Source organism: Eptesicus fuscus, chromosome 14 (assembly GCF_027574615.1).
Source record: "Eptesicus fuscus isolate TK198812 chromosome 14, DD_ASM_mEF_20220401, whole genome shotgun sequence".
Lineage (NCBI taxonomy): Eukaryota > Metazoa > Chordata > Mammalia > Chiroptera > Vespertilionidae > Eptesicus > Eptesicus fuscus.
The window spans coordinates 30,361,937-30,375,812 of NC_072486.1; the positions used below are offsets into that span (position 1 = coordinate 30,361,937).

The 13,876-nt window shown below is 36.9% G+C and overlaps 2 protein-coding genes across 3 annotated transcripts in view; one reads left to right on the forward strand and one right to left on the reverse strand.

Annotated features, from left to right (window-relative positions):
• Positions 1 to 13,876, reverse strand: part of ZNF804B (zinc finger protein 804B) — a 414,614-nt gene that overhangs the window by 381,287 nt on the left and 19,451 nt on the right. The window lies entirely within an intron of this gene.
• TEX47 (testis expressed 47) lies at positions 1,333 to 8,223 on the forward strand. Of its 2 annotated transcripts, none has more exons than XM_054726475.1 (2): positions 1,333 to 2,270; positions 7,458 to 8,223. In XM_054726475.1, exon 1 carries the CDS (start codon positions 1,345 to 1,347, stop codon positions 2,104 to 2,106), a length of 762 nt encoding a protein of 253 aa, XP_054582450.1. In that variant the 5' UTR covers positions 1,333 to 1,344; the 3' UTR covers positions 2,107 to 2,270; positions 7,458 to 8,223. The 2 variants fall into 2 exon arrangements, with proteins under 2 accessions (XP_054582450.1, XP_008147539.1); XM_008149317.3 differs by lacking the exon at positions 7,458 to 8,223 and adding an exon at positions 4,603 to 5,134.

The following is a 13,876-nucleotide window of genomic DNA, read 5'->3' on the forward strand; positions in this document are numbered from 1 at the left end:
ACCCACAGCACACTGGCAGTTGGAAGAGTGACGGAGGAGGACAAGTAGCACCTCATGGACAAGTAAAAGGAAGAAGCACTTGAAGAAAGAAAAACGTTAAGTTGACCTGGATGGAAGAAAATATTTGTAAGAGTAAAATTAAAGGAATTTATTTTAATTTGATCCACCAACAACAAAAAAGAAAAAAAAAAAGAAAATGAAAAAGAGCTATTTCTGAGCTTTGTTGACAGAATGAAAGACAAAGAATCAAAATTAGTTACCTCCAAGGTTTGCTGTTGTTACCCAACCAACATGATTAACTTTTATGATTAACTGTAATGAATAGGGTTAAATAAGACAATTAGGGCCTGAGGGGCCCTGCATTTAAAAAATAATTTTGACCAGTACTATAAAATAAATTGGTAAATCATCATAAAAATAGTATTTAAAAAAATGACAAATCAAGAACAATCTGTAATCACCATTACATAAATGAAAAGATGGTTTAATAAATGAAAAGATGGTTTAATGTGATGTCAATGCTACTGTCAGGGACTATCAGTGGGTATATTCTCTCTCTCTATCTATCTATCTATCTATCTATCTATCTATCTATCTATCTTATATAATAAAAGGATAATATGCAAATCAACCGAAAGGTGAAACGACCCGTCGCCATGATGCGCACTGTCCACCAGGGGGCAGACGCTCAAGGCAGGAGCTGCCCCATGGTGGTCAGTGTGCACCCACAGCGGGAGCGCTGCTCAGCATGACAGCTGGCAAGCACAGTGGCAGTGGCAGTGGCGGGAGCCTGCAAAAGGGCGCTGGTCAGGCTGAGGCACCCCCCCACCCCAGTGCATGAATGTTGTACACCAGGCCTCCAGTATATATATAGTGCATATATATATATATGCTTTTTTCCTATCTCAATCTCTGTGTATGTGTGTGTATGATTCAAGGATGGGGTTGAGAAAAAATGAACTATAAGTTGAAGAGGAAAATAATAATGCAAATAAAATAGAGTGAACTTCTCTAGATCAACTTCTCTGTTCTCTCTAATTCCCAGTTTATTGCAGAGTTTTTCTTAGGATGCAAGTGTTAGTTATTTAACTGTAAACTTTTTTAAAAATCTCCACAATTTGAGTCTAGTTTTAATATTCTCTTTCATGTATAGGGCATGGTTTAATTGATAACACTGAGGAGGGATTTTGCTATTCAGTAGTATTTGACAAACTGAGTAAACTATTTTTCTTTTTGTCAGAATAAATAAAAATAAGAGTTCATCACTGAAGATGTACCCTGATGATGTACATATTGAAATAAGCTGAAAATTAGAACCATCTAGAAAAATAATTAGGATTCATCATGTCCTTCTCAGGCCATCCCCCAAAAAGCAGCAAAAGACCTTTTCCAATGGAAAATATTATGCCCCCACAAGTTCTACGAAACAATTACTTGCATTTTCTGGAAGAAAAGCAAAAACTCCAGCTAAAGAAATTCCTTCTTGATAGGATGTTCCTAGTGGCCAAGACAAAAGACAACGTAGAAAAGAAAGATGTCACTGAATACTATGAACAATTGTTTCAGTCAATTGCAAAACCGTACGCAAGCGAAGCAGTAACAGGATTACTGCTCATATATCGTACTTTCATTCTGCATATCCTTGAGTCCTCCAGTGGTACTCTTTATCGTATTCTTTCAGATTATATTAACCATAAAAAGAAGGGAGGAAACTATTTTATCCAAGGAATGAAAATTATCGTCATGTCCCATAACATCCCAACCAGGATCTTCATGCAATGGCATGTCATCGTCATAAAAGTGCCGGTCATGTATCTTGATGATGTGACACAGTCACAGTCCCTGAGAGAGGTCATCACAGAGTTTCTCACCCAAACTCATAAACTAGCACTCTACTTTTTCAAGACTCTTAAAGTGGGCGCAAAGGGACCCAGCGAGAACTTGCACCAACCTGCACCTGAATTACTCCTCCCAGAACAAATAATTAAGTATTTATACGAATCTGAAGAATTCATTGACCCAGAAACTTTCATAAACATGTATAATAGACCCATTCACATCACTTTTGATACTGAAGTGGTATGGCCTGCCCCTTCCCGTTTCTAGAACTGGAAGTGATGGAAAGAAGCTGAAGGAGACTAAAAGCAGATGTGAGAGATGTGGTCAAATCTCCTAAGGAATCTGTGCTACTTCAATAAAAAGGACATATTTCTATTTAAAGTTACTCATCTCTCTAAAAGAAGAAACAGAACACCACAATATACACAAAGGTAATGTACAAATTTCTACAGAGTATGTTGAAAATGTGTCTGTTCTGATATTAAGTTCAATATGTTATGTGAATAGGTGGAGTGGTTTCATAAGTTCTGAAATGCTAACATTAGTTTGATGGAATGACTTAATTTATTAAAGAAAACTATGCAAAAGTGTATATTTGATTCACATTCTCATTCTCTAAACAGTCAATGAGCAGCTTCTACCACACAGAATCAAATTTTAGGAAAAACCATTTTGTTCTAGGAGTACAAAATTTAGGGCAAATATACCTTGAGTTGCTTGCAATCTAAGGTTTGAGAAAAGTATGTGTAAAAATAAGTAGAGAGTGTATGATACAGTATGATATAATCTGATATGTGATCACTATTATAGTAACAGTATGTAGAAAAGACTTTAAGAGCACAAATGAAAGAGTAATCTATATGATTCCTGAATTCCGAAAACAAAACCTAAACTCTAAAAATAGTTCCAAATCTCACATATTCTGAACTATAAAGTCAAGAATATTGAGACCATTATAAAGCTAAAGAATACATTAGCTTTTTTAAATGACCAGAAAATATATTGTCAGAAGGCATTATATTTTTTTTCTGCAAAATCTTTTATTGTGCACCTTTCACATGACATGTTTACCAGGTGCTAGGGATATGATAGAGGGTGCACATAAGACATGATTTCTCAATGACTCCATAAGAGCATTTCTCAATGATTCCACATAAAATAAACAAATTGATTATTTTTTCAGTTATTCCCTATAAAGCAATTAATTATATATAATTTCTCTATGACCTATTTTAAGTTTGTCTCCCCCTTCCTTTAACCCCAGATTAAATTTTTTGCATTACTTAAAATGGTGAAGTTTGTTTAAAAAACTAAATGAAATTAATATCTTTACTATTTCAAAAATACTTATGCAAAATTACTTCAATATCTCATGAAATGCTATGGATTTAATGAAGAAATATATTGTTATTTTAGTTTCATTTTTATTTATTTATTTGATTTGCAGTCTCTTCAGGAGAAAAAAACACACCATCTCACTATGCACCTCAAACTTGTCATATGCAGATAATTTGTGATCATTTGTTTCATATCATAATCAAATTTCAGGAAAGACAATTTCTATTTTTAAATCTTATAATATAGATTGACATACAGAATGGCATTTTCCACTTTTAACTCAACTTGAGATTATATTCATTTATGTTTAGTGACAGAAAGAGTATATTTTATCAGCTGCCTCTTGCACACCCCCTCCTGGGGATGTGCCCACAACCAAGGTACATGCCCTTGACCGGAATCGAACCCGGGACCGTTTAGTCCGCAGGCCGACGCTCTATCCACTGAGCCAAACCGGTTAGGCTTAGAAAGAGTATATTTTAGATGAGAAGTAATTCTTCTGGATAAGAAAGAATATATAGTTTACTAACATTTAAAAAAAGACAATCATCCACTAATCCTATATAATAAAAGGCTAATATGCAAATCGACCGAACAGTGGAACAACCCATCACTATGATGCTCACTGACCACTAGGAGGCAGACACTTAACGCAGGAGCTTCCCCCTGGTGGTCAGTGCACTCCCACAGGGGGAGCACTGCTCAGCCAGAAGCTGGGCTCACGGCTGGTGAGCGCAGTAGCGGGGGTGGGAGCCTCTCCTGCCTCTGCAGCAGCGCTAAGAACTAAGAATGTCTGACTGCCGGCTTAGGCTTGCCCCCCAGTTGGACATCCCCCGAGGGCTCCTGGACTGTGAGAGGGCACAGGCTGGGCTGAGGGACACCTCCCCCGCCCCGAGTGCACAAATTTTGTGCACCAAGCCTCTAGTAGTAAATATAAAATGAGTGGAGATAAGAGTAAATGCTTTTCAGGTGAGAGAGAAATAAGGTGAGAGAGAGCAAGGTAAATGGAGGGAGAGGAGGGGAGAAGAGGGAGAGAGAGGGAGGGGGAAGAAGGAAAAAAAGGAAGGAATGGAAGGAAGGAAGGAAGGAAGGAAGGAAGGAAGGAAGGAAGGAAGGAAGGGAAGGAAGGAAGGAAGGAAGGAAGGAAAGAGGGAGGGAGAAGAGGGCAAACAGTTAATGAAGAAGTCAGCCTTGGTCTAAGCTTTGAATGGATGTGAGGAGATGTTTGGGAGGGCAGAGGAGCCTATTTAAGAGAACAGAGAATGAGCAGAAACAGGGAGGAGAAAATGAACAACAAATGTTTATTGAATACAATAAATACAGTTTATAAATAAAATTGTATATTAACAGATATAAAATATGGCAGGTTATATATTCAGAAACTGGCTACTGCAGTATAACCCATCCCACATGCTTTTCTTCCAGTGTGACCTTAATATTCCTCCCATCGCATCGTGGCTTCTACAGCCTCTGCCCTGAATTCACACTGATCTTTGCGACTGCCTTAACCAATAGAGAACAGCAGAAGTGATCCATGTGACCTTCAGGACTAGGTCATAAACACGCCATCCACTTTGCTCGAATACTTGAATGCTAGCTCTTGGAACCTAAACAATGTGCTGTCAGCAACCCCAGCAGTTTTCCAGATGATATCCCTGAGCTGGGGTCCCAGCCAACAGCCAGTCGCACCTCTACACACGTGAACGAGTGAATCTTCAGGGGATTCCACGCTCCAGCCCTCCAGTCCACCTGGATTTCAAACCAGACCAGCTGACACTGCATGAAGTAGTCAACTTGAGAAGCTATTCCCAGTGAGCCCTGTCCAACTTGGAGATTTGGGAACAACATTAGTAACTGTTGATGATGTGAGCCTCTAAGTTTTGGGTGGATGATTATCAGCAGTCTGGGCCAACAATGTATATGAAACAGGAATAATATTGTATACATGAGTAACAGAAATAATATTATACATAAAATTTAATTATGTATCATTCCTATCATATGTAATAATTATATGGGTAATTTCATATCATTTATTCATTCATATATGAACTAGTATTTACTAAATGTCTGCTGGTAAATATTTACTTGGGAGCCAAGCACTGTGCTAGTCCCTGAGTATATAAGCAACAGTAGGATCTGTATCCTCCACACTGCCAAGCATAGATCTTTTATTGGTCCATAATACATTCTGGTGTGAAAAATATTGATAGAAAATTAATTCATTGACCCAAAGGGGAAAAAAAGTAAGAATCTGAGTCATTTTCGAAGAAGTTATAGATACTAAGCGATAACCTTACTGACTTAATATACTGTTATTTCACACTTAAAAAATGTATGAAGTGCCAAATGTGAAAATAACTAGAAAATAAAAAGTGACTGTAAACAAATTAAGCTACTTGCATAATTATTTCTTTATTTTAGTGAGCACACTAGAATGAGTTTATTCAAATGAAAATTACCCTTCCTAGTAGTCACCTTAGGAGGGTTTATACTTATTCCAGGCATCATTGCTGAAAACATTTTGTGACTCTTTTATGGTGGATAAAGAGGTGTATAAATCAAAAGGAGCATAAATATTTTAGTAACCTCTAGCTTTTTGATCACCCCACTTGATTTGTGACTTAATATTCGATCTTTGTTCATAGATAGGTTTGTTTGTAAATATTGCTCTCACTCTCAAAGGAAGATCTGCTGACACTGAACATATTAAAAGAGTGTGATATTGCCTCTGTGGGTAAACAAATATGTGTCAGTAACAGTTGCATTATTGAGATTCCTATGTAGCTCACTAATATTACGTCTTTAAAGGGAACAACACTTATTTAAGTGTATATGTTTGAAAATATGTGATAAAATGCGGAAATAAATACTATTTAATTTGATCGTGTCCAAAAATGTGACTCACTAGGAAGATTCACAAGGTAATTCTCAATACAATGAGAGTTGTAGTATTTTTACAATAAAACTTTACATAAAAGCAGAGACAGCCCAGCTGGCGATGCTCAGTGGTTGAGTGTCAACCTCTGAACCAGGAAGTCAGGGTTCGATTCTGCTCAGGGCACATGGTTGTGGGCTCCATCAACCAGTGGAGGGCATGCAGGAGGAAGCCAATCAGTGGTTCTTTCTCATCATTAATGCTTCTATCTCTCTTGCCCTCTCCTTTCCTCTCTGAAATCAATAATATGTCCCATATAATAAAAGCCTAATATGCAAATTGACCGAACAGTGGAACGACCAGTTGCTATGACATGCACTGACCACCAGGAGGCAGACGCTCAATGCAGGAGCTGCCCTCAGCCAACAGACCCCAGGCCAGCCAAGGTGGGTGCCAGCAGGGGCCCCCTGATCATGCTGCCAGTCACCCCACAGATAGGCCCTGATTGCCAGCCAGGCCTAGGGACCCTACCCATGCACGAATTTTGTGCACCAGGCCTCTAGTAAGCTCATATTTAATGAATATGTTACATTTAAATGTGTGACCAACACTATTTTAATCCTTTTTTTTGAATATGAATATCTTTACACTAGACTGACATATTAATGACTTTATGCTTATTTCAGAGTAACTAAAGACCTTCAGAAAAATTATAGTTTTCATGAAAGATAACTGAAATAATGTTATTTGGAAGAAAAAACCTTCCGAGGGTAAATTTTAAAATTCTACAGTATTCGTTTTAATTTAAGAGGCATCTAAATTCCTTGGTTAATACAAATATATTTTTACATTTAATGATTTTATTATCACTTTAGCAACACAAAAAACACATTTCAATTCATTTAAAACTGTCTCTAGTTGTCAAATTCCCTCAACTACCATAAGGAAGTAGAAATGACAGCCTATCACCAACTTCATATAGCAAGTACTGTATCTTCTGGCGTATAAGATGACTGAGCATATAAGATTTTCCTGGGTTAAAAAGTCGTTTTATACACTGGAAAATACGGTAGTTCAATATATATAATCCATTATATCTAATCCCATCAATATAGTCCAATTACCGTATTTTCTGACGTATAAAATGACTTTTTAACCCAGGAAAATCTTATACGCCCGGTCGTCTTATACGCTGGAAAGTACGGTACTTTTAGATTATTTTACATTGTAATAAATGACTTCATGTGGAATTAGGTTCTCCCCCTTGTGGTCAATTAGGTAAATTCCCAGGTTATCTGCTGATAGGATTTATATAATAGTCCATACATAGTTCTTATACAAATATAAAGAGCACACCCAAAGGTGCCTTTCAATTATCTGTTCTACTCCTCTTGTTTTTCAGATAAAGATTCTGAGACCCAAGGACATCACATGTTTTTCCAACAGTAAAAGCAGAGTTAATAACAGTAGTCTCCTCTTTCTACTTCACCAATTTAAATAATTAATTGTGATCCTGGTTAGAGGTCTGGACTTAATTCTGTGTTCTCTTCACCACTACACCATATCCTCCTGTGCTCCAGTCCTCATGCAGTGCCTGCTTGAGACATCCCACTAGATTTCCACATGGATCTCCATCTCCAAATGCTCAGATAGAATGTGTCATTCCTGCCACTACTGTTCCTTCCATCTGCTCCCCCGCTTGCACTCCCTGTTACTATAAAACAGACCACTCTCCACACAGTTGCCAAGTCAGAAACCTGAACAGTGTCTTCATTTCCTCCTTTTCTTTTGATCACTGGCAGCCAATTGATCCAAGCCCACCCATTTTCCATGGTAAGTATTTCTCATACCTTCCCTTGTTTCCATGCCCACCTTCCTCCACCTTACTCACTCCAGTCTCCTCTTCCTCCTCTCTCTCTATCTAGTCCATATACTATTTCTATCAAAGGTAAAGGCAGTAGAGTGTAAGGTGTAAGAAAACCACCTCTGATATCCAATTGCTCCACTGGAACCTGGCTCTGTAACTTTTTTAGAGCTGTAATGTTTTTTGTTGTGTTTATTTCTCACCTTCCTGCCCCTGGGTTTCCTCATCTACAAATGGATGTGATAAAAATGTCTACATTATTGGCTATGAGCTTTGCATGAAACAATGGTGTAAAGATCCTGGCATACAGAGAGCACTCAATAAATGTTAGTTCTCTAATCAGACTTTTTCAGTGGCTTTCATTTCAACTCCATGACAAAAAGCAAAATTCTATCACGATCTGTAAAGTCTTGATTCTCTGATCCTTGCTTACTTAGCCTCATCTGGTGCCACTCTTCTCTTTACTCACACTTTCTTCTCTAATGGCTTCCCAATATTTCCATGCTTTTTGTTTTTAACTTCCTTCCTTACTTCTCCTAGAAAAATTCTGCTTATCCATCAACTTACACTTCCTGTGTGAATCTTGATAAACTCATGAAACACTTTTCTTCCCTCACTGTGTGTGACACTCAACCACATTCAAGCAATTCCCCTGTCATATTGCTGTTGTTTATTGTCACACTAATTTCCCTGCTAGCAATTTACAAGCAATTGCTATGGGATTTTTAAATTTATTTATAACTTTAGGGCTTTATTTTTTTAAAAGAGTTATTTAAAATACCTGTAAGATTTTCTCTATAGGGTTACTTTTACTGAAATAGTTGTGAAATACCAATACTTTAAAATGTTCAGGTTTGGGGCATTGTCCATGAAGCTTTTTAAAATAGTAAGTCAAAATATAGTGGTTGCATCTTATCTGAAATCTTCCATTTTACTCACATAATAATTTCTTCCACCCTATTTTGGAAGGATACCAAGAATACTTTCTGGAAGTGACTCAGCTGAACTTTTGTATTTATATATTGCTACTCACTGAGCCAAGTATAGGAGCTCATTTCCAATTCATTGAATTAAAAATACTTTTTCCTTTTGGAACATATGAGCAAACTACTAATAAGGTATATAACCTTTATTCAATATTTTAAAGATGCTTTCTTTATGTTCTTTGATTCCTTGTTTCATTAGCCACACTTATCTGTTCTTTGAGATATGTGCTTGGTAAGACTAGTAGTTATCTATTATCTATATTTACTTTGGTTATTATAATGTGATTCTATTTTAATTATATAGTTCACATTTCTGATCTGTTTTTAAAATACAAAGCCACTATTTTTAAAGGTACTATATAAAGATAGTGCATTAAATATAAAGCCTTGATTTATGGAGAAAGAAAGAAATAGTATTGAATATATTTACATTTTACCAAAATTCATTCTAGAGTAATGACCTCCTCAGGGATCTCTCTCACTCAAGTCTCCTTCCTCCTCTTTCTCTTTCCAGTTGATACTATACTTTGCTTTTTGAAAACAAAAATGATAGACTACTCTGCAACCAGGTTAATTTTATTGCAGATAAAAACTACATACCTTGTAATATTTTAATTATTTGATTCTTCACTTTCTATCCTATACCATGATAATTCCTCAGCACATACTGTGTTCCAGCCAAAATCAAAATGAAAATAATGTACAGAAACATTGAAATGACATGAATGACCTTTGTTATGTACTCGCTCTATCACTAACTCATTGTGTACCCTTGAATAATTAATTGGTTACTTTTGGGAACTCTGCTCATCTACATCATCGAATTTATGAACATCATAAAGAAGTCCAGGAAGCCCTTGAACTGTTATCCAAAAATGTGTCTGAAATCATAGACTATGCTGCCTTACCCTGAGGCAGGCAGAGGATAGGATTAAAGTGTTTTTATTAAAAATTTTAAGCCTAATGTCTAAGTGAATGACCAAACCACCCTATCAGACACTACTTGTGGGCAATGACAACACTTTCCCTTAAAAAACAAAAAACCCATCTTGGGTGCATCTATTGTAGTGCAAAGATGGATGGGAAACTGAAAAGCCGGAGATATATATATATATATATATTAGATTAGGACTTCTAAAGAGCAAGTTTGGCTTGGTTGGTGTGGCTCAGTGGTTGAGTGTCAACCCATGAACCAGGAGGTCACAGTTTGACGCCTGGTCAGGGCACATGCCTGGGTTACAGGCTCGATCCCCAGTAGGGGGTATGCAGAAGGCAGCTGATCAATGATTCTCTCTCATTATTGATGTTTCTATCTCTCCCCTTCTCCCTCCCTTCCTCTCTCTGAAATCAATAAAAACTCACTTAAGTATATATACACATATATATATACACTGAGTGGCCAGATTATTATGCATTCAGAGAATCAGGGATTTAACCACCATTATTATCTGAACGCATAATAATCTGGGCACTTAGTTATCTCAAATGGGTATCAAAAGTATTCTAGACTTTTGCTGGAGATCAACCACCTATTTGCCCTGAGCTTTCTATCAGCCAGTGCAAAGGGGAAAACTGATAAGGTGCACGATTTATAGTATCTTTTATATCCAAATAAATGAGGTACTCAAGAGAAGTACACTGAGTGGCCAGAATATTTGTGTTCAGAGATCATAATAATCTGGCCACTCAGTATATATATATATATAATATATTATTATATATATATAATATATACTGAATGGCCAGATTTTATATATACGCAAGTTTGGTAGCACCATTAAGTCAGAAGAAACAGTGAAGAAGTGAAGACCAGGGCATTTTTCATTAAGTCTGATGGAAAGCCATTGAAGATTTTAAACAGGGCATAATCAAATTGGTTTGGCTGCTGATTGAGAATGAATTGGTAGGGGACATGTTAACGCAGACAGACCCCTTAGTAAGTTGTTACAAATCTTCTGGCAGGAGATGGTTATAGCTTGAACTAGATTAATGATTGTGGAAATGGATCTAAGGAGACCAATTTGAGAGATAATCAAGAGGTAAATAAGCCTAGGTTTTGAGGAAGAGAATGATATCAAATATGTTAGGTTCCTAGTTTTTCTGACATATACAGCAGTATGAAGTTTGTAAGGGAAGATTGTACTTTTTAATTACTGGAATATTATAGCTACATCAGGTTGGCACAATTTTTACTTGGTATTACCATTAGCAATCACTTTGGATGAGGTATAGAGCACATACATTATATTAAATATCATAGTTTGCTGAAATAGCTAAATAATAAGATGTATTTTCTGATATAATAACTTCAAGGAAAGAAAAGTGAATGAAAACAGTTTGATGAGATAAAATATATTAAGCTGAAGGAGAAATTATCTGAAAGATTACCTTGAGTCCAATATTCACCAGAGCTCCCCTTAATCTCATGTCTGCATTCAGTGGAGCCAAAAATAAAATCAGCAACACTTTATTTCACTTAATTCCTTCCCTTAGTCAAATAAAAGTTATTGAAAACATCAATTCAGTGATTATCAATTGCCTCCTTTATGCTAGTGGACACATAAACCACAAACACATAAAAGGCTCCATATGGCCCCCACCAAATCATGTGCATATCATTTATTCCATTTGCAATAAAAATTTAGATGCAAACATGACATTTGGCACTATATTGAAGTGGCTTACTCTGGTTTCTCTCAGTTGGTTGTGGGACAACATGACACACACTGAGTTTTTTCTCTCTCTGCATTTAGCCATTCAGCAAATATGAACTTTGTTAGGCATGGAGGCTCCGGGCTGCAATGCAATCATGAGAAAATGAGCATGATTTCTACCATTGAGAGTATGCAATCTCTGTCTTTCTCTACCACAAACACATAAACGAAAATTAAACAATTAAAATAAGTGTCATTATCATGGATATATAAGTGTCAATGGTTTCCTATCATTACCTACTTTAGAGGATTGGAGGCTGTCTCTGTGGGATAAAAGATACAAGGACTTCTGAAAGTTAAATAGAAGTAAGCCAGATGAAAGGCAAGGAGAAGGAGGGAAGTGTTCCCAGCTGTATACATATGTATACTCTAGCAGAGGGATATTCTGAAACCTAAAGGCAAGCGAGTCATACCACGCTGGAAGAACTGAAAGAATTTCAACAAGGCAGCCCTTGAAATACAAAGGGAAATTATAAGAGGTGAAAGGCATAGTTAAGCATGGGACCAGCTGATGAGGACACTTAAAACCACATAAGCACCATGACTTCATCCCAGTAAAATGGCACACAGTTGTGTTTTAATCAGAGAAATGTCATAGCTAGATAGGCATTATGAAGAACCGCTCTGAACTGGGGAGAAGAGATTGGAAGAGAACTAGGTAACTAGATTAGATAGACAGGAGGCTATCACAGTAATCAGGGAAAGAGATGATAGGAAGTCTGTACAAAAATGATAAGAATAGAAAAAGGTCAAGAAAAAAATCAAGAAATAGGTCAGATATCTTGGTATTTGATTGAAAGTAGAGAATGTGAAGAGGAGGATGGAATCAAGGATGAAACATGTGACCGGTGGTGCTGCCAGTTCCCTAGACAGGTCATACTGGAAGACAGCTGGGGAAGTGAGATGAAGTCTTCTGTTTCCAGCATGCTGAATTTGAGGTGTTTGAGAGACATCAATATTAACTATCCAGGAGAGAGTTTGTTGTATTTCCCTGAAGCTCAGGAGATAAGGTCTGCATAGAGATGGAGATTTGGAAATCAGCATACAGACGATGACTAAGATTTTAGGAGCAGTGCTATCACCCAGCACAGGCACATAAGTGAACAGAGAAGACAGTACTTCAAAACCCCAAGAAGGCCAAAGGCAGAACAGGGACCTTCAAAGAGTTCTAAGACATTATTTAATTTAAATTACCCAGAAGCAGAGAAAGAGACACAGATGAGCACAGTGTCATGGAAGCCAAAGGGAAAGAGCATTTCATAAGGAGAGTACTCAGCAGCATCAGTTGCTGTCTCAATGTCAAGTTAAAAAAAAGACTAAAAAGTAGACTTAATGACAAGGAGATCATTGGTGACTTGGAAAGAGCGACTTATGTAGTTAGTGGAGGCAGAAGCAGGATGCAGTAGGTTAAGGAGTGAGAGTTGGGTGAGAAAATAGAACAAGTATAAGCAATATTTCAAAAAGCTTGGCTGTGTAGTTGTCAGTGAATCTGCAGAGTCAATTGGGGAATGTAAAGGACCCAATTAAAATGTTTACAGAAAGGAAGGCCAACAGTTTCTTTTGGTTTCAAGGAAGGAATCTGTCCTTTCAAGTGAGATTAACTATCCAATCATAACCTGAGGGGAAAAGTGTTCTACCCAGTTTCAAATGGCAAAGATATGGTCTTGTACACTGAAAGTCCTCAAATGACTGTTTATACAGTTCTGGAGAAGAATGGTTGCTCAATAAACTTTTGTTTAGATAAATGATTACACTAATCTCTAGAAGAAAACTAGCTGTGCAGAAAATGACTTTAGAATATTTGTAAGATCTGATGTTACACCCCAAACTTTGGCTTATTCCATTGGTATTTTCATGGTCAAGTTTTTATAGTTGATTGCATATTATGCTCTGTGCTTTATCTCCTTTATGGACCAACTGCATTGCATTCGGAAATTCTGCTCTGAAATCTGGCCCTTATCCAGATTGCATCTTTCTTTGCTCGGTCAGGGCATGCTAGGAAATTGCAAATTACAATCAAGTCTCAATTTTGCAAAGTAATGATTTTAAAGGGCAATAATGCATAATCCAAAATGATGGTGAATTCATGAACCATTTATCTCTGCAATGTATATTCATTAAACTTGACTATAAGTACTTCTTATATGACATTCTTAACAAAATGATAAAGCATTTCAACTGAAATGATTCAAGGGGACTTGCAGGGTTTTCCAATTTCTCTATTTTTGCCTCCCACTATATTCTATTCCTATATCGC

Excerpts from the sequence above, each read along its gene's own strand:
- TEX47 (XM_054726475.1), top strand. The coding sequence starts at position 1,345 with ATGTCCTTCTCAGGCCATCCCCCAAAAAGCAGCAAAAGACCTTTTCCA.